At 38.5% G+C, this 24,761-nt stretch overlaps 1 protein-coding gene across 2 annotated transcripts in view; it reads left to right on the forward strand.

Moving 5' to 3' along the window:
• LOC120530153 (NFX1-type zinc finger-containing protein 1-like) overlaps positions 1-24,761 on the forward strand; it is a 215,428-nt gene that overhangs the window by 52,315 nt on the left and 138,352 nt on the right. Inside the window, exons 11-17 of one of the 2 annotated variants that reach the window (XM_039754362.1) lie at positions 6,373-6,516; positions 6,707-6,803; positions 11,801-11,896; positions 13,697-13,753; positions 14,060-14,101; positions 19,090-19,218; positions 20,930-21,183. In XM_039754362.1, coding sequence (XP_039610296.1) covers positions 6,373-6,516; positions 6,707-6,803; positions 11,801-11,896; positions 13,697-13,753; positions 14,060-14,101; positions 19,090-19,218; positions 20,930-21,183 — 819 coding nt within the window. The remainder of the gene's footprint in view (positions 1-6,372; positions 6,517-6,706; positions 6,804-11,800; positions 11,897-13,696; positions 13,754-14,059; positions 14,102-19,089; positions 19,219-20,929; positions 21,184-24,761) is intronic. The other variant, XM_039754363.1, reaches the window with a different exon arrangement.

Here is a 24,761-nt window from a genome sequence, read left to right on the forward strand (position 1 = left end):
TACTCAAGAACTGATTATTTTTTCATAGACAATACGTTTGTGCCTATTTTCAAATCATGTAAGTACAACACTAGTGTTATGTCCAACCACGACCCTGTGATGATGAAGCTTAATTTACTATGTCCTACATACTTATCTTGTAGCTGACATCTTAACCCCCTGTCATTAGCTGATGAGCACTGTACTGAATTCATATCCAAGCAAATGGATTATTTTCTGGAGATAAATGCATCCCCAGAGGTCTCTGAAGGTAAACTCTGGGAAACTCTGAATGTATTTTTAAGAGGACAGATTATTTCTCACAAAAATAAATTGGAAACCAAGAAGGCATCTGAGTTAATCAGCAAAATTACCAGAATAGATCTAGAATATGCCAGGTCTCCAAATGAGTCACTTTTTAGGAAAAGACAGGGTTTACAATAAAATATTAACTCCTTGACTACTAAATAAACAGAACAGCTCATCTTAAAATTGCAATATCATTATTAGGAACACAGAATGAAGGCCAGTAAGAGTTTAGCTCAACAAATCCACAAGCAGGAAGTACACAATGCAATAAAACAGCAATTACCAACGTAGACGGAGATAAAATCACAGACCATAAAAATATAAGCCACACATTTAGAGATTACTACGTCCTTATATTCGGCTCAGTCTAAAGAAGATAAGGCACAATCTAATGAGTTCTTTGACTCATTACAGATACCACAACTAGATACTTTTTGTGCTGTGGAGCTGGATAAACCTCTGACAATCTTAGAATTACTAGATGTTATAAACTCGCTTCAAAATGGGAAAGCAGCTGGCCCTGATGGCTACCCAGTGGAATTTTATAAAAATAATTGTAATAAGTTGGCTCCACTATTATTACCAGTGTTTACAGAAGCTAAAGATAACAAAATTCTACCTAAAGCATTAATTTCTATCTTTCCTAAGAAAAATAAGGACTTACTACAATGTGAATCATACAGGTCAATCTCACTCCTGAATAATGACATTAAGATACTCTTAAAAGTACTAGCTAGAAGGCTTGAGAAAGTGCTTCCTTCAGTAATATCACAAGACCAAACCGGATTTATTAAAGGTAGACACCTTGCTTCTAATCGTCAACGTCTGTTTAATATAATATATTCACCCATTAAATATAACACCCCAGAGATCTTACAATCTTTGAATGCAGAACAAAGCATCTGATGTGACAGTAGCTGCCAAAGCGTAAGGCGAAGTCAAGTACGGGTAAAATGCAGGTCAAAAGAAATCTCACAGTTCAAAAGTTTGTTTTAAAAATATTTAGTGAAAGTTAAAAGCAAATAATCCACACAAGAATAGAAGAAAAAATAGTTACACACATAGAATAAAAAGCAAAATAAAGAAAAAATGTATCTTGTCTAAACTTCTTGAGGATCTTTAGTTATTTCTGTACTTAAAAGTTCTTTACTTCTTCTTTCTATACTTAAAGGTTCTTAATTTCTTCTTCTGTACGCCTTAGATGTACGGCACAGCACATAAATTAAGTGCTATTTTCTTACATATTACTGCACACACTCAAAGAGCCCGTAGGCCATCAAGCACGGTCATGTGCATGAGCACGGATTAAAACTGTATGCCTCTATACGTTACACATGGCAAGGCTGTCACTAACTGAAGAATAATGTTTACTCAAAGCTGTTAGAAATGGCAAGAATATACCGATACAATTCTACTTATGGGGGTTATAGGAACCTCTCATAGTTATGCATTGTCGTCAAGTAAAATATTCATGAATCTTATAGAACTAGGAAAATGGCTCTTACAACCACATTGAACAAATTTGGGTTTGACCCACACATATGTGCATGGATGAAACTAACATTATTTCAGACTCCTTCAAACTAAAACACGGTATTCAACAAGGATGTCCCCTATCACCATTGCTTTTTGTAATCACCATTGACCCATTGGCTGTTTAATTTGAACATGCATGAGAGATAAAGGGGATTTTCAGAGAAGGACTTGAACTGTAAATATCCTTATATGCAGATGATATGGTACAGTATATATCTGACACACAAAAGTGGGGCCTGTAGTCCTAAAAGCACTAGCAGATTTTCAAAAGATTTCAGGGCACAAAATTAATTTAAATAAAAGTGTGCTTTTTCCAGTGAACTCTCTAGCACACAATACTAGACTGGACACCTTCCTATTTATCTTAACAGATCAGTTTAAATATCTAGGGGTAAATTTCAAAGGTAAATATAAAACTGCAAAATTTTGCTGTCTCCGTGGAAAATAATTAAACAAAATGTGAATAGATTATTATGGTCCACCCTCCATCTCACATGAGCAGGTAGAATCAACACTGTTAAGACAAACATCCTTCACAAACTCCTTTTTCTATTTTAAACCATCCCCATATACATTAACAAATCTTTTTTAAGAAATTAGATGTAACCATAACCTAGTTTATTTGAAATTCTCAACGTCAACGTATCCAAAGGGCAACTCTACCACTACCTAAAGCAGAAGGGGGCATGTCATTACCTAACTTTAAATTTTATTACTGGATGGCAAATATACAGGCCATAAAGACCTGGGCATTGACAAATTAATGAATATACACAAGCCTGATATGTAATAAAATTAAAATCTTGCAATACTTCTTTATATTCCTTGCTCTGTACCACAGAAAATACAAACTGTCTTCAATACACTAATAATCTAATTGCCCTTAATTCACTCAGAATATGGAACTAATGTAAGAAGCACTTTAAGACAGAGAAGCTCTTATCTGTCGCACCGCTACATAACTACCACTCTTTTCCACCCTCTCAAACATACATGGTTTTTAATGCTTGGATTTTGTCTGGGATTAAAACATTTAGAGACTTTACATTAATAATATTTTTACATCCTACAATCATTTAAGCTTTAAATTTTAACTTCTCATCAACACAATTTTTCCATTACTTTCAAGCTAGAAACTTTGCTAAACTGAACCTGCTCAATTTTCCTCACTGTCCACCTATTTCTATTCCAGAAGAAATGTTGATGAAACTTGAAGACTCAGATAACATCTCCACAATTTATAAAAATGTTTTAAAGTCCCTTCATTTCAAAGATCCCAGGGCACAATGGGGAAAGGATCTTTCACTTAACATATCAGAAAAAGAGTGAAAGGCAGCCATGCACAGAATATACTCTAGCTCCATATGCACAAAGCACTCAATTATTCAACTTAGAATTTTCTGTCAAGGGCATTTATCTCAATTAAAACTATCCAAAATGTTTCCAGGGCAAGATTCAACCTGTGAACGTTGCAATCTAGCTCTAGCCTCACTGAGCCTCATGTTTTGGGTGTGCAGCAAATGAACATTGTTTTGGACAAAAATCTTTGAATGCTTATTAGACAGCCCTCAGAGTCCTAATCACTCCTAACCCATTAACAGCTGTGTTCAGTGGACTCCCAGATGGGCTTAAAGTGGAGAAGGACAAACAAATCATAATTGCCTTTACCTCACTACTAGCATGTAGACTTGTATTGCTCAACTGGAAGAATCCCAACTCTCCTCTTTTAAGTCAGTGGGTAATTAATATACTATATATTATTTGGAACTGGGAAAATCTAATTCTCACTCAGAGGATCTGTTCAAAACTTTTTTAAAATTTGGCAAGGTGTAATCAATAACATTTTAGAGTAAGCTTCTATATGAGGGAAAAGGATACTCTTCCTTCTTTGCTGCTTTAAAGATTTGCTTTATTGGCTCGCTCTCCTCTCTTTCTTTCTTTTGGGTGAGGGTTAAATTTTGGCTTTTTTAAGTTTGATTTGATTGTATGGATTGTTATTTGCTTTTACAATACAATTACAATTACAAATACAATTACAATTACAATAAAAAACCTTAGGGATACAAATGGAGAATTCCATGAAAACTGAGAAGGAAATAGCAAATGAACTGAACAAATATTTCACCCAAGTATTTGTAAGGAACAAACAAATAGAATGTCCCATGCAGAAGTAAAAACAGGTTTCGAGTTCATAGATTTCAAAGTAGAAGAGTCAGATGTGCTTCAAACCCTCAATATGTTGAAAATAGTGAAAACCCTGGACCTGATGGATTTTTCCAGTTGTACTGAAGAAACAGAAGATGACATCTATAAACGCTTATTAGGCATATTTGAGCAGTCACTTGAGAAAAGATTAGCACTTGGGGACCAGAAAGTTGTAAATGTGACACCAGACTTTAAGAAGGGAGACAAAGTAGATCTTGGTACTTACAGACCAATAAATCTTACTTCTGTATCATGCAAAATTATGAAAACTATAATAAGAAATACATTAGAACAGTAACTAATTTAAAAACAGCTAGTGTGGGTTTATGGGAGGGCAATTCTGCTAAAACCAATTGTTTAGATTTTTTTGAGTAGGCATCTGCATTAGTTGTCAAAAGCAAATCATACCACATACTTTACTTAGAATTTTTAAAAAAGCCTTTGCAACAGTGTCACAGCGAAGTTTAATTCTGAAACTAAAAGCTATAGACATAAGAGGTAACCTACAACACTGGATCTCAAGTGGGCTAAATGACAGGAAACAAAGAGGAGAATGCTCCACATGGGAGGAGGTCATCAGTGGAGTTCCTCAAGGATCTAATCTTGAACCTCTACTTTGTCTAATTTATATTAATGGCATAGATTCCATTATAGTTAATAAACTTGAGCAATTTACAGATGACATTAACATTGGAGGAATAGCAAAAACTGAAGAGCCGGGAAAAATGATTCAAAAAGAATCAGACAAACACTTAGAACACCTAACATAGAAAAGTGCAAAGTGCTAGACATGGGACAACAGGAATGTCAATTATAAATGCAAGATGGGAGATACTGTCCTACAGAAAGCAACCTCTGAAAAGAATTTAGAAGTTTATGTTGACACATTACAAAGGCAGATAAAATATTAGGTTATATCATTAAAACTGTTAACTAAGGTTGAGAAATGTTATGCTTAGACCAGGGGTGTCAAACTCCAGTCCTGGAGGGCCGCAGTGGCTGCAGGTTTTTATTCTAACCATCTTCTTAATTAGTCACCAGTTTTTCCTGCTAATTACTTCTCCTAATTAACTTGACTCAGACCCTTTAGTTGTTTCTTTTTCCTTAATTAGCAGCCAAACAATAATGAGACACAAAAAAAGCTGCCACATCACACAATATCTGAAAATAAAGAAAGTTGAAGGTCTCAGCAAGGTTGATCTCTCAAATCACCAAAACACTTTGACGATGTTCTTATGAAAAACAGAAAATCAACAGTTTTGGAAATGTCAGCTGTGGCAGAACGAGAGCAACAACAAGCCATGGAATTAAATAACGAGTTTAATTAACAGCAAGAATTGGCTTCTCATTAAGAAACTGGTTGGAATTTGAAGCTCCAGTTTAGCTGGTCAACTCTTGGCTCCTTTCACGTCTCATTCCTGGAAACGAATCAATTCAGACGACTGAATCCTTCTAACAGGGCTATTAAAATGTGAATTAGCAGTGAAAACAGGTCACTGATTAGGAAAAGGGTTAGAATGAAAACCTGTAGCTGCTGCGGCCCTCCAGGTCTGGAGTTCGACACCCGTGGCTTAGACTATGTAATGCACTAGTGAGAGCACTGTGAAGTACCAAGCTACAAAAAAGACATAACAGCACTTGAGGATGTGCATAGGAGAGCAACCAGGTGCATCCCAGGGTTTAAGGACATGTTTAGTTTAGTCTCGGGTAGAAGAGACTGCATGGGAACTAAACCAAGTGTTCAAAAGTTTCAAAGACATTGATAAAATAGATCCTGCAGAATTGTTTCAGCTTAAGCGTGAACCACATCTTTGAGGACACCAGAAGGAGAAGTACATTAGGGACTGAAGTCAGGAATTACTTCTTTACACAAAGAGTTGTGGGAATTTTGGAACAATTTACCAGAACATGAAGTTGAAGCTGAAACCTAGACAACTTTTAAGAAGGATCTGGATAGGCTACTGGGACAGCTTAGCTATTAGCTAAGTAAACGAGCTTGATGGGCTTAATGGTTTCCTCTCATTTGTCAATTTTTTTATGTTCTCTTGGTTTTTTGGACTACAGAACCACTTTGTAGAAAGATAAATTACTAATACACAAGTGAATAAAAACACATAAGGAAAGGTGCAGTAGCTGTAAGTTTCCCTTGCAGTCAGTCTCTTTATCTGAACTTGATCCCTAGTTTTTCTGTGAATTCTCCATTCTTAATCACTGAATATCATATTTTTTCAGTTTAGTGCTAATGTGTTTCCTGGATTGTAACCTTTACCTTCATTTATATGTAATGCACAAGAGTACATGCAGATGTTCTCGTTGTAATCGTTTTTCTTGTTTACCCTTCAGTTAAAAGATGTCAAAGACCTAGTCGAAATGAAAATTAAAGAAAGTGCAGCTTTGTTTGAAAGTGCAGGAAAAGGAGTCCTCCATGAGAATGTTTTGGAGGAGTATGTTGTCTCTCTTCATGGAACCACCCTTAAAAAAACAGGGGTAAGAAAATGGTACACCAAAATGTATTTCTTTTGATTTTACCAAATGATAAAGAAACAGTTAAAATTTAGCTTTTTTCATTTGGATGACTGTCACGGTTTGGTTTATGAAGTTAATGAAAACGCCGTCAGCTGTCTTCTATATTATTTAACAAACCACTCATTTCTTTTACTTAAAATATATTTTACAGGATGAGGAGGGCTACTTTTCGAGCAGAAAAAAAGATTCTTGTCTAATGTTGGAATGGCTTGGAATATCTTTACTAAATCAGGCATCTAGGCAGACAGGTGAGCAACCTGACGTTATGATCATGCTTTCATTTTTATTTTTCTTTTCTGGGTTGAATTTTGTGTATAAAAGCAAAGTTATGTTTTGGGGGTAGCTGAAATGATTTTCAGTATTAGTTTTTGGATTTAAAGTAATTTTCAAGTAGCTTCTAATTATTTGTGTCTTTTTTAAATGCCATCTTAGTTTAATGGGCAGTGCCATTTTATGATGCAGTTGCCCCCGCATTATTATGGAACTTGAATAACTTGTGTGTCATGTGATGTTATTTATGAGACTGCATAAAAGGTCATCCTAGATGTTCTTGGTCATCTGAGACTAGGATAATGACAGTGAACATTACTTGTGTTTTTGCTTTTCTTTCTTCTCTTGGTCAAAAGCATATTTGCTGTAAACTCTGACTATAGTTGGTTTGACTTTGTGTCGAATGAGCGGTTCATGGAGTCCCGAATGAGGCACATTACGAGCATTGTGTGTCAGTTACAGTATGACACTGCGGCCATGTGGCGCATTTCCCCGACGGTGATCCAGCTCGTAAGATCCTCATTGTTGGGGACCCTAGTGGCTGGACCAGGCCAAGGGGTCGCCCATGTAACACCTGGCTGCAGCAGATAGACGGTAATTTCCGGAGGGTGGGACTGGACTACTCCCATTTGTCTGTTCTTACACTTACCAACCTTTTGAGATATACAGTTCACAGTTTCAGTGCATCTGCTCCCAAGACTAAAGTCCACTAGCTTCAGACTTCATTTAGGTATGACTGTCACTTTAGTTTATTCCTTACACCTTTGATTGATCTAGTTAAGAAAAGGGCTAATTTTCCATTGTCTTGGAGGAACAAACAGAATAAAGTATACAAGCTGGAAATTTTAAACTAGTGCCTGGACCATCCTGCAGTTCTGAAAGAAGACAAAGATCGGGAACACATTCAATATGTGTGTGTTGAATCCAGCCAGCCCATAATCTTTTTTAGTTACACAAAGTCTCTCGTCAGTTCTCTCTGTCATTGCCTGGTCTCCTATCTTACAACTTTCTTAGTGGCTCTGTCCCAGTCACATCTGTCAAGCTCATACATCTGAGACTGGTCTCCCATTCCCCGAGCTTTCTTCCTGAAGGGGGAAGGAGTGCTTCTTCTACTAAAACCTATCCCCCTTCAAGAGCCTCATAATATCATTCTTTCCTTTCCTCTCCTGGTTTTCTTCCTGAGGTAAGAGTTTACAAGATCAAAGGTTTCCCTGTCTCCAATATCTGGAGCTCATACAACTAAGTCCATGCTTCTGATGCCAAAGATAGAATACTGAAGCAGCAGCTTTGCACTTAGAGAGTCACTTGTAAGCTACATTAGACACAGCAGCTTCACACTCAGAGGAGATGTGGGTATAGCAAAGCACTTTTGTGTAATTGGTTACATCACACATCCTGAATCAGCACTTCATAGAATTTCCTAAATACTCGGGGAGAAAGGTTAAATCAGAAAATATGCTTACTTCTCAGAAAGCTGTAAAACATCCAATTTAAGCTCATCATCTGAAGACATTTAACATATAAATTAACACAACTGTATATATGCTAGATATTACAAAAATACCACAACAAAGTGAAAAAATAGAAAAAGAACATAATTGTATGCATTACTTTAATATAGTTAATTCTATTAATTTCTGAGCATAATTGTAATCTTTATTAGGAAGTCTAAAATCCCGTTGCAGAGGGAGGGGGGCACTAAGTCTTACTTTGAAGAGTTTGGTTGTCCATTTTGATGGTACAATAGCTGTAGTCCACAAAATGATCTCTGGCATAACAGTTTTGGTTATCCAGATACACCAGGATGGTATGAAGTTTAAGGTATATGGCATCGTCTGCGGACTGGTTTTGATATTATGAAAACTGAAGAATGTCTGGACTGTTGTGCTGAATGTGTCCCAGTGCCAGTCTTTCAGAGTATTTATTTATTTATGTATGTATGTATGTATTTATTTATATGTTTATTGATTTAATTTGAAACAAATAATATTCCATACAGCCAAATCAAATATAACAAAACAAAGCAGAATTCAATCCCCAGTCTTTCAGAGGATTTAATCAAAATGACACCCTTTATTGGCTAACTAAAAAGATTACCACATGCAAGCTTTGGTTGCCTCAAAAGCTTGCATATTATGAATATCATAATCTTTTTAGTTAGCCAATAAAAGGTGTCATTTTGCTAGACTTCTCACTATATTCATAATGGCTAGTATGGTACAACACCCCAGTACTACAGAGGATTCAATCACAATTGAAGTGAGTGCCACTAGGCTATAGTCAATCAGACAGTCCACTTTTGTTTTGTTAAGCACACACATAATTGTCCTTTTGAAACAAACGGAGACCAAAGATTCTTTCTGCAACACATTAAAGACTTACCTAATCGTTTAAGATATACTGCGTGTATGATTCTTAGACATGCTTATTAAGGTCAGCCCCAAAGAAGTAACCTTGACCTTTGAGACTATTATGACACTAAAATACAGTCACTGAGCCAATTACTACAAACACCTGTACACCTGCAAATCCATGCAGTTATCTAATCAGCCAATCAGAATATGGAAAAAATGTGATGTCAGCGATTCTGAGCTGGTCCCAGAAGGCCTGCTTTGAGTATTTCTGGAATTGTTGGTTTCCAGGAATTTTCCCGCCTTAATAATCTCTAGGATTTATTCAGAAATGTACATAAAATTCTGCAGACAAAATAGCCTTGTTGATGAGAGAGGTCAAAGGAGTATGGCCAGATTGGTACCAGCTGACAGAAGGTGTACAGTAATTCAGATAACCTCTCTGTCAAACTGTGATATGCAGAAAAGCATCTCAGAATTCACAACATCAAACCTCGAAGTGGATGGGCTACAACAAAAGAAGACCATGTTGGGTTCCACTCCTGTTACCCAAAAATAGAAAGCTGAGGGTACACTGGTTATCAGTCATCAAAACTGGACAGCTGAAAACTGGAAAACCTTAGCCTGGTCTGATGAATCTTGATTTTGGCACACACATGGTAGGGTCAGAATTTGGTACCAATAACGTGGATCCATGCACCCAACTTGCCATGTGCCCACTGTCCAGGCTGGTGGTGGTATAGTAATGGTGTAGGGAATTGTTTTTGGGCTTCTTAATATCAATCAATCGTCACTTGAATGTTACAGCCTATTTGAGTATTGTTGCTGACCATTGTGTATCCTCCATTGCCACAATTTACCCATTTTCTAATGGCTACTTCCTGCATGATAATGCATTACAAGGTGAGACAAAAATAACCAGATTGGGCTTGGGGCTTTACAGCAACACCATCTGGGGGTTAACAGGATGTGAATCATAGAACTATATCCCCTTCTACATGCAGTCTCAAACCGCCAGCTGGCTAGGTATATCCTGCAAATAGCCCAGTCAGTATTTGCACAGCAATCACTACAGGATTTGCCACAATAATTGGTGAAAAAAATTGAACAGCAATACAACATCAAATTTCTTGAGAATTTTCTCTTTTTCCGTAAAGCAGTTTTTGACGGACAAAAACGATCATCCTCCCTATTCCCCCGATTTAGCTCCCTGTGAATTTTACTTGTTCCCGAAAATCAAAAGTGACCTTCAATGGATTAAGTGAAGACAAAAACAGCAAGTCTGTTGAAGAGCCTCCAGCAGTCTTCCAGTACTGTTTCAATCAATGGAAGATACGTAAGGAGCGGAGCAGAGATCGGGAGGGGGAGTATATAGAAAGAGACAATGTTTAAAATGCTGTAATTCATCAATAAATACTGTATATATTTTTAACAATCCAGTTATTTTTGTGTCATCTTAAACTGGTTTCCTGAACATGACAATGAATTCATTGGCTTTCCCAGTCACCATATCTGAACACCTTTGGGATATGGTAAAAAAGGAGATATGCATCACAAATGTGCAGTTGGAAAATCTGCAGAAATTGTGTGATTCAATCATGTGAACATGGAACAGAATCGCAAAGGAAATGTGGAATCCATAACATAAAGAATTGAGTCAGTTTTGAGAGCAAAAGAAAGCCCTACCCAGTATTAGTAAAAGAGTTCTTAATAATTTACTCATTGAGTGTATGTGTCTATTGTGTAGTTTAATGAAGTGACGAACACCGTACATGCACATAACAATTATCAGCAATATACTGTAAATCTGGCTAGAGATCATTGGTTGATTTTTTTTTTTCTAACGTTTCAAGGTTATAAAGAGTTTTAACTAATTGCTATACAACTTGGTTGTCATAAGTCTGCCTCGACCAGTGAAACTGTGCCATTAAAAAGTATTCATCACCTTGGCAGTCTGATTATTATACAACACTGAATCACAGTGAAATTAATTTGGCTCTTTTTACACTGATCAACAGACAAATATTCTTTAATGTCAAAGTGAAAACAGAGTTCTGTAAAATGCCTTAACTTAATTACAAATATAAAACAAAAAATAATAATAACATATTTTGTTAGTCCTGCAATCCTACAAAAGAGGCAGCTTTCCTGTGCTTGCTCTCCCTGCCCAAGTTCTCCCTGGGCATTGAAGCAATACAGAGATTAAACAACCCAGGCACGTGTCCAAGATGGTGACCATAATGTGTGAAACAACAGAGCAGGTTCAGCTCTGGTATCTCACTGTAAATCTATCACTACTGCCATATACTGTGAGGTCATGTGAGAGAAGGCTAAGCAAAAAGTAGCATTTAACCTGACTATAATGCTAAGCACCCTGCGATGGACTGGCGCCCTGACCAGGGTTATTCCCTGCTTTGTGCCCAGTGCTGCCATTACAGCCTAAGACTCCTTGCAACCCTGAATTGGATTGAGAGGGTTTGAAAATGATGACAGCAATGGAAAGCAAGGCAGAAAAAAATCTAATTTTGTCTGTTGTGTCAAGAAAAAGCATGTTTTACTAGTGCACTGTTGTTAAAATATATACTTTACTTTTTATTACCTCCAACAAATCTTTCTTTTTGCAGAAATTGTGGAAAGAGACATACCAGAAAAAACACCAAAGGAAAGAGATGATAAAAATCCCGATGATCCTTATGACACTGAAGAAACAGTTGACTATGGTAAAAGAGAAACAAAATTTCAAAGTTTGTGCAATATAAACTGAAGTGTCTAAAAACGTACTTGGCCTACATAAGCTTCCTGTATTCCTATTTAATAACAGTCAATTAGAACATTAGGAATAATGTACATAAGAACAGGCCATTCAGCCCAGCAAAGCTCGCCAGTCCTATCCACTTAATTCTTCTAACATATGAAAGTCCTTAAAGTTCTACTGTCTACCACACCACTTGGCAGCTTATTCCATGTGTCTGTGACTCTCTGTTTGAAGAAAAAGTGGCTAATGTTTGTGTGAAATTTCCCCTTAACAAGTTTCCAATTGTGTCCCTGTGTTCTTGTTGAACTCATTTTAAAATAATACTCTCGATGCATTGTACTAATTCCTTTCATAACTTTAAACACTTCACTTATATCATGTGATTTTCTAACCTGCTTATCCTGGACTAGGATCGCTGGGGGGCTGGAACCTATCCCAGCTAGCATAGGGTGCAAAGTCCTGCACATCGCAGGGTGAGCACATACACACATCCATACTCCAGACGCACACCAGGACCAATAGTGTTATCTTTTCACCTAACCTGCATTTCTTTGGACAGTGGGAGGATACCAGAGCACCCAGAGGAACCCACTCATTCATGGGGAGAACATGCAAACTGCACATTGGGATGACCCGGGACACGAACCTTGGTCTGCTTACTGCAAGGCAGCAGCGCTACCTCTGTGCGGCACTTCAGTTATATCACCTTTTAATATTCTTTTGCTTAAATTGAAAAGGTTCAGCTACTTTAATCTTGCCTTATAACTCATCCCCTGTAGCCCTGGAATCAGCCTAGTCGCTCTTCTCTGGACCTTTTCTAGCCTGGAGACCAAAACTGCACACAGGACTCCAGATGAGGCCTCACCAGTGCGTTATAAAGCTTGAGCAGAATCTCCTGTGACTTGTACACCAGACACCGTGCTACAGTATATAACCTGACATTCTGTTAGCCTTCTTAATGGCTTCTGAACACTGTCTGGTGGTTGATACTGATGAGTCCACTATGACTCCTAAATCCTTCTCATAAGGTGTACTTCCACTAATTCAAGCATGAAATTTGATTATTGATTATTTTAGCTAATATTACAATAGGAAGCAGAACTGGTTATCCATTATGTGACCTAAGGACCTAAGGGGTGCCATTTTTGAAAGTTAAGAGTTGCACACTCCGTACATTTTTGTTATATTCACACTATGGACAGCGAGGGGTGCCATTTTTGATAAGTCATGGGGCACACTCTGTGGACATCGAGCGAAACAAACTCCCAGTTCTGTAAGTCAACAACAACAACAACAACAACATTTATTTATATAGCACATTTTCATACAAACAGTAGCTCAAAGTGCTTTACATAATAAAGAATAGAAAAATAAAAGACACAGTAAGAAAATAAAATAAGTCAGCTTTAATTAACATAGAGTAAGAGTAAGGTCCGATGGCCAGGGTAGACAGAAAAACAAAAACTCCAGACGGCTGGAGAAAAAAATAAAATCTGTAGGGATTCCAGACAATTAGACTGCCCAGTCCCCTCTGGGCAAAGTCTAATAATACTAAAAGTGCACTACAGATGGCGAAAAAGTAGCTTCCTGTGCCCCCTTCCCACATCCACCTAGGGCTCCATATAAGCTTTGACCAGCGCTGACAGGAAGTACAATCCTTATGTAACTAACTAACGTACAAATGTGTTTGTAAATGTGTAAAAACGTACATCATAAATTATTTTACCACACAACTCATAATAAACCTTGTCCTTATGCTTATTAGAGTTGGAAAGTTTAATTGATCCTGCAAACGAAGGAGAAGATGGAGAAGAATTCTTTGGTAGGTGATATCAATCAATATTAATAAAAACATTGACCATGACCATCTAACAATAATGCAGCTCTCTTGAGATTTGTTCCTGTAGATTGTGTTGACTTATTGAATGAGAGTCATACTGTTAGTCAGGGTTAGGGTAGCTAAGTTAGGTTGTAAATAAATATGTTTGCCATTGTGTGGCATTTCAGTGGCATTAGATGTGGAGGAATGCATTACCTTCATCTTCAGTAATTATTTTAATTCCAAAATGCCAAAAAATGTTTACACACACAGTTTTGACAAGTCCTTGTTTTCTTATTTTTTTCTTAGAATCAGAAAGTGTAATTGATTCTGAGGATGAAGAGTCTAATGGTAAGCAATCTTAATTAACGGACTGCATGGTGTTGCCTACAGCTCAGCAAAACATGTTCAGCCGCAACCGATATTTATTCTTCACAAAGAATGAGTGCCAATGAATAGGTGACATGTTAGCACACAGGTGAATTTACAATTTATTCACCATGAAAGAATTGGCCTCTTACTTGCTTTTTGAATCACTTTCCTACAGTTTATTTGTCCACATGGACTCATAATTTATTCTTTGTATGTTCAAACTTTTTGACCATTTTTAATGTGTTACCAACTGTAAATGGTGTTGCTATTTAGCTTATGAATATATGCTATGAATGCATATATGAATATGAATATGAGGGTGTTCACAAGTGATTGGGCAGCATGGTGGAGTAGTGCCTGCCTCGCAGTAAGGAGACAAACGTTCACGTCCCCGTGTCTGCATGGGTTTCCTCTACATTTTCCGGTTTTCCTGTCCAATGACATTAAGGTTAGGTGAGTTGGAAATGCTAAATTGGCCCTAGTGTGTGTGTGCATTCGCCCGAAGATGGACTGGAACCCTATCCAGGGTTTGTTCCTGCCTTGCGCTGTATGCTAGCTGGGATATGCTCTGGCCCCACTGTCTGGATTAGAAAATGACATGACACCAGTTATTTATTCTTATGTTGGTGGATTGTGACCGTTTCCTAAAATTATGTTGCTTTGTTGATGTATTTTATTCATTTTCACAGTTCTTCAGTTCTGTCATTTACTTGTAAAATGAATGTTATATAACTAGTTGGTGCAAAAAGTATGCAAATTCAAGCAAAGGCTGGTTTAGTAATGTGTTCTTTCCAGTGGTGTAGAAATGGTGATTATTTTACATGTCTATTGGTGCCCTCCTATGGATTCAGGCAAGAGCCATTCATAACAGTGGGCAATAAAGTTTGGCAGACAGACCGTGCTAGCTCTAGGTAAGGTGGAGACCCTGTGTGTTTGCCACCAGCGAAAAGCATTGTGTACTACAGAAGGGGAGCAATTGCTGACAACAAAACTATAGCCATAGGAAATCTGCACAAGATGGTGGTGCTTGCAAGTGGAAACAAAATACAAAATGATGGGACAAAAATGTAAATAAACTAGTCATTAAAAATGAATCATAGCTGAAAAGAATGAAAAGAGAATGATAAAAACACGGATAATGATATTCAGCCCATTTCAAAATCTCAAAATCATAATAATCACACAAGGTAGGTTCATTAAAAATATATATATACAAAAATACTTTTTTAAAGCCACGCTTATATTGGGTTAAAAAGTATACTAAAAAGTACAAAATAAGTCTCTCGTACATCACTCGTAAAAAAAAATACATGCGTGGGCGCTTTTTGAATGTTGATTGATGAATAGCGCCCACGCTTTTATTTTACGAGTGATGTATGAGAGACTTATTTTGTACTTTTTAGTATACTTTTTAACCTAAAATAAGCGTGTTTTTTAAAAAGTCTTTTTTTATATAAATATTATTTTCAACTTTTTAGTCTTGTGTTTGTTTTAGTATCCATCCATCCATCCGTTATCCAACCTGCTATATCCTAACTACAGGGTCACAGGGGTCTGCTGGAGCCAATCCCAGCCAACAGAAGGTGCAAGGTAGGAAACAAACCCAGGGCAGGGCGCCAGCCCACCGCAGGGTTTGTTTTAGTGCAATTTTTGTAATCAATATTTTAACACTTCCTTTAATATTTCTATCCATTACTAGCACCATCTATTGGTGAAATCTTCAACTGTTCTTCTTCATATGAAAATTTAATTTCTTAATTAACATGGATTAATCGATCAATTAGTGAAACTGATTATTGATTTATGTATTGTCATTGAAGTGAGTAAGTGTGCAAAATTTCAAGTCATTTGGACAATAGGAAGTGGGTTAAATATCGATTACAAGATTTGTACCAGACAACAAACAGGTGAAGTTAATATAAGCATGGTAATAAAAATAAAATATTATAATGTAACCAGTAACGACGCACTGCAAGATAACCTGCAGTGAATACACTTGACTTGAGCATTCCTAGTTTTCATCCTCTTTCTCTGTACGTTTAGCATCTGTTTGCTCAGAGGCTGATGCGCTTGCTGCTTCCTGAGCAGCTCTTCTTTTCTCCACCCTAGCGGCCCGCTTCTTCTCTTCTTTCGTCGGAATCTTTTTGCGTTAAAACTGATTAAGTTAGTTTTTGTGTTGCAATTACTTAGTACGTTTTCTTTAAGCTGGCACTTAAGTGTTCAATCTGCCCCAAGAATGATTTAAGATGTGAAGAGATAGGGAAAGTGACGGCGAAGTTGGTAAGGAATGAGAACAGCGTCCGTACACATGCGCCGCATGGCCACCCTGCTAGCTGCTGCCAAGAGTTGATTCTACAATAAAATAAAAGAAAAAGAAAAAAAAAGGAATAACCTTGGAGGTCAATCATTAGCCCAAAAGCAGGTAGTAGACGTCACGTAGTATTTGTGTACCAAATTTCAGGTCAATAGTTCAAACAGTTTGTGAGCTACAGGTGATTTAAAATCCTGGACAGACAAATGGACAGCCACGGTAGTGTATTATATAAGAAGATAATGTGCCTGTTCAGTAGTTAATATTAGGTTCACAATTTATCTAAAATATATTCATATTGTGCATAATACTAAGCTTTTTTCAGTCTTTTTGGCCACTATTTAAAGCTGTTTTCAAGTCGCTTAATAAAAATTGTTTCGTTTAACTACACCCATCCATCCATCCATTTACCCAGCTATCCTTAGCAAGTGTGGCATCCGGCCAGGGCTGGACCCCGGCCGGGACGCCCAGGAGGACCGGAGGAGGACTTGTACCTCCTCCAGACCGGGAGGGGGCGACCGCCCTGGTTATGTTGAGGGCCACGGGTAAAGGGCTTGGAAGCCCAGCCCTGTACAACCCGTGGCCACCGCCAGGCGGCGCCCCGGTGCCTGAACAACCCTGGAGCCCAGAAGACAGGGGACACCTGGAGGGCTTCCGGGTGCGCAGCTGGCACTTCCGCCACACTGGGGCGTGTCTGCGGAGGAGTGCCGGGAAGCAGCTGGATCCCATCCGGGTTTCTTATTTAAGGGGCCACCTCCCTTCAGTCGAGAGCGAGAGTCGGGAGCGGAGAGGACTGAGCTGGAGAAGGCAAGGAGGTGGCCTGAGGAAAGGAAGGCATTGTGTGGCCAGGACTTTGGGGACTTTGGGGGTTTGTGGTGCACATATTTATTGTAAATAAACGTGTTTGTGGGTGACATGAACGTGTCTGCCTGTCTGTGTCCGGGTCAACGTCCACACAAGATATGGGCGGAGTGGTGGCTCTGAGGTAGGGATTTGCACTGGCAATTGGAAGGTTGCCAGTTTGAATCCCGTAAATGCCAAAAATGACTCTACTCTGTTGGGCCCTTGAGCAAGGCCCTTATCCTGCAATTGCTCCGTCCTGGGTATGAGTAGGCTCCAAGTAGGCCCTCCAACCTGCAGGGAAAAACCTGGATGTTGGTGGCAGAATTGGCACTCCAGCCACCATAAAAACCTCACACTGGTTCAGTTCCATCTGAACTAGTGTGGTGCTGAGGTATCATTTATTGCATGGCTGCACTCTGGTCCTAATCTGGGATTCTGAGTTGGTTCATCATGTGGTGGGTGCAGCAATGCACTGTATCAGTGTGCGCTCCTAACCTCTTAGCAAGGGGAGCCCATCTCAGCGAGCTGAGGGCACAACGTAGGTACAATTCTTGGGCAGGGTCCCAGTCCACCACAGTGTGAACACACACACACACATACACATATTCACACACAGCCTAGAGCCAATTTAACATCGCTATTCCACCCAAACTGCATGATTTTGGACACTGGACCATCCAGAGGAAGCCCATGGTGAAGGAGGGAGAACACGTAAACTCCATGCAGGTAGCACACAGGATGCAAACATCGGTTTCTTGTTGCTTGAAGAGGTAAAAAGTGAATTTAAATGATTTTAGTATAAAGCTGCAAACATAATAAAATGTGAAAAAGTGAAGGGGCCCGAACACTTTCTCCGAGGCACTGTAGCTCTGAGTTCCTGTGTGAAGCGACTTGTAAGTGACCTTGTTTAGTCTTTATAGCAAATTCCATGTCTTACCCCAGCTGGCCCAATATAATATCACCTTAAACGAAACCTCAGTAAGTTTCCTTTCGCTTCACATCTCATTCCAATTGTAAAAACAAGCTTGTAGACATGTAATAAGTAAATAATTGTTTCTGGAATTAAAACGTTCACATAGAAATTTGCCCCTCAGCGCATGCAAGATTAAATGTTATGTTCAGTTCTTTTGAGCTCATTACCACTCTGTATGATAAACCTCCCCACTAGCCGTAGCCGTCACTAGATGACCAGATCTCACACTTGCATGATGTTGCACCAAATGCAGCAAGAAATGTTTTTTTGTGAAATAATGCAATGATATTTTTTTCACATATCACTACTTAACATGATTATCTACAACCATATGTAATCCTGGAATTTTTCAGCATGCTGCCTACCTCAGAAAACGATGAAGCCAATATATGCACTCATAAAGCTAACCATATCTCGTCTTCAACTGTGATTAAAAACTATCAAGTCATAGTAGACATCCTGAGCACAATAATCACCTCACAACATGACAACACCTCCCAACCTACAAAATGGAAATGATATAAATTCATATTTTCCCTAGAAAATGGGAAATTGGTTGAAAAGCGTATGAAAAGTCCATGAAAAATGCCAAAAACAGCATAAATAATGCTTGCAAAATGCAATTAAAGAGCTTGAAAAAAGCTAAACAAAAGCTGTAAATTTTCAACACTCAAGAGTGAATGGGCTCCAAAGTGTTTTATGAGTCAGTGACCCATCAAGTTGTTTGAAATTGTTACACAATATTGTTTTAAGTTTTATTTAATCTGGCATGGTGAAGGTGGTAGTGAGGGAGTCATTTGGATTATTCTTGTCTGGAATCTAACTTTTGTTTTCATGTAGAAAGTGAAAAGGAACAAAGTAGCGATGATGAAACATCCTTGAATCCTGAAGTCCAGGGAATACATGAGGATGATTTAGCTCAGGCTGAAGAATTGTTGAAATCTGCTGATTTCCTGGAGCAGGACATAGGTACATTTTTGTGTTCTTACTAGCCATACAATAGAATAAATGTAAAAATATTTGATATCTCTTGTCCTGTGTGTACCTTCAGCATTCCTTGTATGTCTTTTCTCTCTATCCTGGTGTGTCTGAACCTTTCTTGACCGCTGCTTCCTCTCTCAAGCGTGTTTCCATAAAGCCTGCTTTATAATAATAATAACAATAATAAATAATAATAATAATAATGACAATAATAACACATTTTATTTATTTAGCATATTCTCAGACTGTCATTTGCAGGCACCCTGTTTGCTTTTTGTCTACTACTAATGGTAAATGGGCGCCCATTACTCGCTGTGAAAACATAATTTGAATTCTTGCGAATAATTCCTGTTTTTGAAGGTGACTCTCAGCATGCCTCCTACACCTTTACTCCTTCTCAAGTTCTCAATGTCTCTTGCCCAGCACTTCTTCTGTCAATTACGTCACCAAAGACAAACTGACCAGCCAGACTAAAGTTAAACTAACCGATCAGATTGCTGATCAGATTGTGACTGAACACACGCACATACACAAGCAGCATTTTGTTATATAGTAGATATACATAAATTATATACAGTGTATCATTTGTTTTCCCTATGATGTCATCTCTTCGCTCACCTCTTCTGTAATTCTCTAGTATTGGTATGAAATGTGGTTGTATTAAACCGGTCAGATTTACTTTTCTCCAGCCTACAGATATAATCCTTCCAATGTGTTTGGGTTTCTCTCCTTAGCTCCTCTCGGTAGGTCATATCCAGTACATAGAAGGCACTCAGAGGGCATTATCAGAAGATACCAAAATTACCTTAACTAGTTCTTCCTCTTTGTCCAGAGACTCTACAATATTCTGATCTTATCCTACAGTGTACTCTCATGGAGGACCTTCACTTCTGCGCTGTTAACCTTGACAATTTTAATACCCAGACTCACAACTATAGGGGATGATGGGAATGTGGTTTGATTGGTAAATCAAGCACTTTGCCTAAAGACTTGGCAGTCGGTTTACTGTACAATCCAGCATTTCCACTGCTCTCATAATCCCCCTCTGCTCTTTCTTGCAAAAAACATACTTGGTACTCAGACTTCTCTCCCTGTACCTGCTATTGCTCCATCACTTGTAAAAAGTAAGTTAAGGAGTAAGTCACGCTTTTTCTGGAGGGATCTATGACTTCAGATATATATATATATATATATATATATATATATATATATATATATATATATATATATATATATATATATATATAAAAAATCAAATTGTCTAAATGCCAGATAAAAAAACACTAGCAGTTTAGCTGTGCCATAGCATAGGCAAACTCAACTGCTTTTTATAACCAAACTTCCCTATTACAAGAAAATGGTACAAAAAACAGTGGGAGATGGACAATGCCAAAAGATACATGCAAAGGTCAAAACTGAGACAGCAAAACACAGGCATCAAAACCTGAAATGGAAGTTAGATGTCAAAGCCAAATAGTCGATCAGGAAGATACAAAGAACCAAAGATAATCGCATGTAAAGCGTTCTCGAGTTTTCCACTATCTTGGATGACTAGGAGGTGCCCAGTGCTGACCTTTTATCCACAATGCTGCTTTGATAGGCTCTGCCTCTCCATGGCCCTGAAGTCAGTTAAACAGGTTTGAGAATGTCCTGTTATGTAAATTAACATATTACCCTCATCTCTCCACATTTTTACCAGACGAATTATCTGATGTTGTCAGTGTGGCCACGCAAGGGGATGTGGCTGACTTAACCCAGGTAATGGAAGAGGCTGAGGAGATTCAGGCAGAAAGAATGATGGATGGGGATGATGTGCGTATAGAGATCGAAAAGGCAAAGAAGAGAGTTGTGCGAGTCCAGAAGATGATCCTGGCTTATGTTCCTGAAGAGGATAAGCAGGAAGATGACAAAAATAATCGAAAGAAAAGAAGTGCACAAGATGAGGAATGGCAGGTATGGGAAGCTAGTGTTTCATATGATTTACTAAACCATGGTTGGTTTGTGTAGCTACTAACCTTAAATACCAGAATGCTGTATATGACCGTGTGCTTGTGCGTTTTACACCTGACTGTTATTAGGGTTGTAAAGGTTGTTAGGGAAACTTTTGACCTGGGTTTGTGAGAGTTTCTAAATTTGCCTTTCTTGTTCCTTCTGTACCATTTGCTTCCAGCCCATTTTATTTGAAAACGATGGGACAATGACAATTAATTCTTTAAATTTTGTTCTCTATACAAAATGCAAAAAATAAGAAGTTTCTGTTTAAAAGATGTTTGCCAAAGGATTTTAACCTGTTTATTCATTGCTCTGCCAAAGTCTTTAGCCTGCATAAGGAACTCTCCTGTTGGTATACAGGGTCCATTGAGGCCAATGTTATGATAAACGGTTGTCTGATTCCTGACACACACAGCAATGGTGATCTTGGCTGTAATTTAATAGTCTTAATAAAAACACAAGCAACGATAAAGAAAAGGACGTCTTGTCAGACGCGAGTTCAGGGCAGAACTGGATCGAAATGGCGGCATCTGTGGTTTGAAACGATCCTTGCATGAAGGAGTGTCAGTGGTGAAATGGCTGTCACTCGTTCTGCAGAGGAAATAAGAAAGTATTAGAAAACAGCGCCAACCCCTGGTTTGGCAGGTTATTTCCATGAACAGAACCCCTAGGGCAGATGCTTCCGCTACACAAGCGTTTTACTGTTTATACCCGCCTGCGTACTTTACGTAAATCTGGAAGAATCCACCAGTTGGCAGTGCGAGATATCACGGTGAGAACAGGTTCAGCTTCGCTGTGTTATGAATTGCCTGGAACACCCATTAAATTCCGATGACACCTTACCACAATATCTCTGAAAAGGATGTTTAATGATTAAATCTACCAATCCAGGGATGTGTCTACTCCAGCTAGCATTGGGCACGAGGCTGAAACAATCCCTGGATGGGCATCAGCTCATCGCAAGGTGAATACAAGCACTCACATGCACTAGCGTTATTTTAGTGTCACCAAATCATATATTTGGAACGAAACCGGAGCACACTGTGGAAACCCAGAAGGAAAACATGCAAACTCCAGGAAGGGAATACCAGCGGCGTGACTCCCTACGTGACAGCAGTGCTACTCGTCTGCCACCATGTCGCCCACATGTGTGTAATTATTATCAGCATTCATTATTTAAACGAAATTAATGATTTATCTGTAAAATGTAACATACATACTTTAATGCATTTCATCATGATAGTGATATCAAGTATAAATCTTAGGATTCTTAATGTGCAGAGAGTTGGAATATCATACATTTAATGAGTTCTGTGTGCCGATCTATTGCTGTTTGTTGCTGCTGTCAGGTCAGGAAGAAGCCCTAGAAAAAAATGACGGCACAGAAGACGGTATGTGAGACTTTTAAAATGTATAGTGTCATTACAATCGGGAATATGCGATGCTTGAATATAAAAGCACCACAAATGCATTTTGCTTCACCACATCGAACCATTCATCAAACATCGATCTCGTAGGACCCGCAAATCGGCTTTATGTCACATGTAGACAGTAAACAGAGACTCTGACGTCACATTTAAACTTTTATCACACTGCGCCCCCCGACTTTTTGCTGGTACTGCAACTCGCACTGGTGTCGCATTAATTTCTGAGGGTCTGCTCAGAGGACACATTAAATGAAGGATGGGAACACGTGGCAGCCGTGACGCATGCGCGTATGCGTTCTGAGCGTGAAGTATAAATGAGCCCTTAGGCTTCCTCCAATGTGCATGGGGATGAATTTCCACAACAAGGTCAGACCAGCACATTTCTGCAAATGTCTAATTATGAACAACGATGTTTGTGTTCTATCAAAAATGAGATGCCACTATAATTTATGAATGAGGCTAACTAATTAAAGCTGTAGGGAAATATTTTTTAGGAGGGCAGAAGGTCTTGGTCAATAATGATGTGAAACACTACCTACAATAAATGTTACCTTTATTAAAAAAAAAAATCATAAACAACAGGACAATAAAAGTCAACTTTAAATAATTCATTGTACTGTAATTATCAGAAGCATAGACAGGTAGATACGAAGGACATGATGTATAATATTTAGATACACAAATATGACGAGCACCATAAGCACTATAAATGACGAATGCATAGACAGATAGAATGGATTCAGAAAGAATTCAAACCCCTTCACTTTCTACAGACTTCATTGTTTTGTAGATAATTAGATTTACCAAACACACAAAACCTTTTTATTTGAGGCAATACTTTTATTTATTTTTTTCCAAGCACAGAACACGCAATGCACAGACGAGTTTTGTCCTCCTTCTCTCGTGACTCCAACTTCCCATGTGAGGCCAGGCAGCTCCTTTTATGGCAGACCTGGGAAGAGCGTCCGGTGCCATGACATTGTACTGAGGGAGCACTTTCTGGCCAAGCAGAACCTCCTCAGAACATCTGGATATCTAGTCTTGACAGCACACTCCCGGTTACACCCAACAACATGACAACTCTCAGGTTGCCCTGCAGGTGTGCAAAGGGGTGATCCAGCAAAGGAATTCTGCCACCTAGAGCATTGGTGGAGTATAAAGTCCCGATTAAGTGGTCTCCCCCCTGTACTTCCATTTTACTGTACCACCTGGGAAAGTTGAGATGTCCATCCGTTAATGTTCTCTGTCCATTATATTGCCTTTCATATATTGTCACAAAACGAGACAAAAACAGAAAAAGGTTTGGGGCAGCCACCCATGTAATTTGGTATCCTGGCTGCAAAAGTCGTTTTCTTTTCAAAATAACAGCACTGAAGTGCTTACAACAGAGTCCAAAACAAGACTGTCAGATAAGGAAAAAAGGGAAGGCTTTTAAAGGGGGAGGCAGGAAGTGAGGTCATAAGGATTGGGCGCGTGTTCATCATTCATTGGATTAGTCCCGGATGTGACAACAGGGGGGCCGGAGCTGGCAAGGTCTGTCTCCATTGGCTCGGTCCCAGAAGTGACGTCAAGAGAGACAGGTGGAACCTCCCGGGTTTGGTCTACAGGGAAGTGAGAAAGAGAGTTAGTGCACTCTGCCACATCCCGGCATGCATTAGAACTGCCTTCACTCGAGCCCTTTAGCTGCCTCCCATGCGCGCGTGTGTGACAATATATATACATATATATATATATATAGACAATATATATATTTATACTAGCACTGCTGTTCGATTCATCACATGAATACAATTTTTGATTGAATTTAACTGTATGTTACACAAAATTTTAATTGCATTTCCTTCAAGGATATTAATTTTTTCATATGAAGCAGAAATACAGTGGTGCCTCATTCTTCGAAATTAATTTGTTTCAGGAGCCCGTTTGAATTCTGAATTGGCCAAAGTCCAAATCAGTTTTCTCTATTAGAAATAATGGAAGGTGAATTAATCTGTTAGCAGACCCTAAATAATTCCCATTTTAATAAACTTCAATAACAGCAAATACAAATAATTTAAGATATAAATGACACAAATTACCAAAATAATAAATTTAAACATGAGAAAAATAAAT

This window comes from Polypterus senegalus, chromosome 5 (assembly GCF_016835505.1).
Source record: "Polypterus senegalus isolate Bchr_013 chromosome 5, ASM1683550v1, whole genome shotgun sequence".
Lineage (NCBI taxonomy): Eukaryota > Metazoa > Chordata > Cladistia > Polypteriformes > Polypteridae > Polypterus > Polypterus senegalus.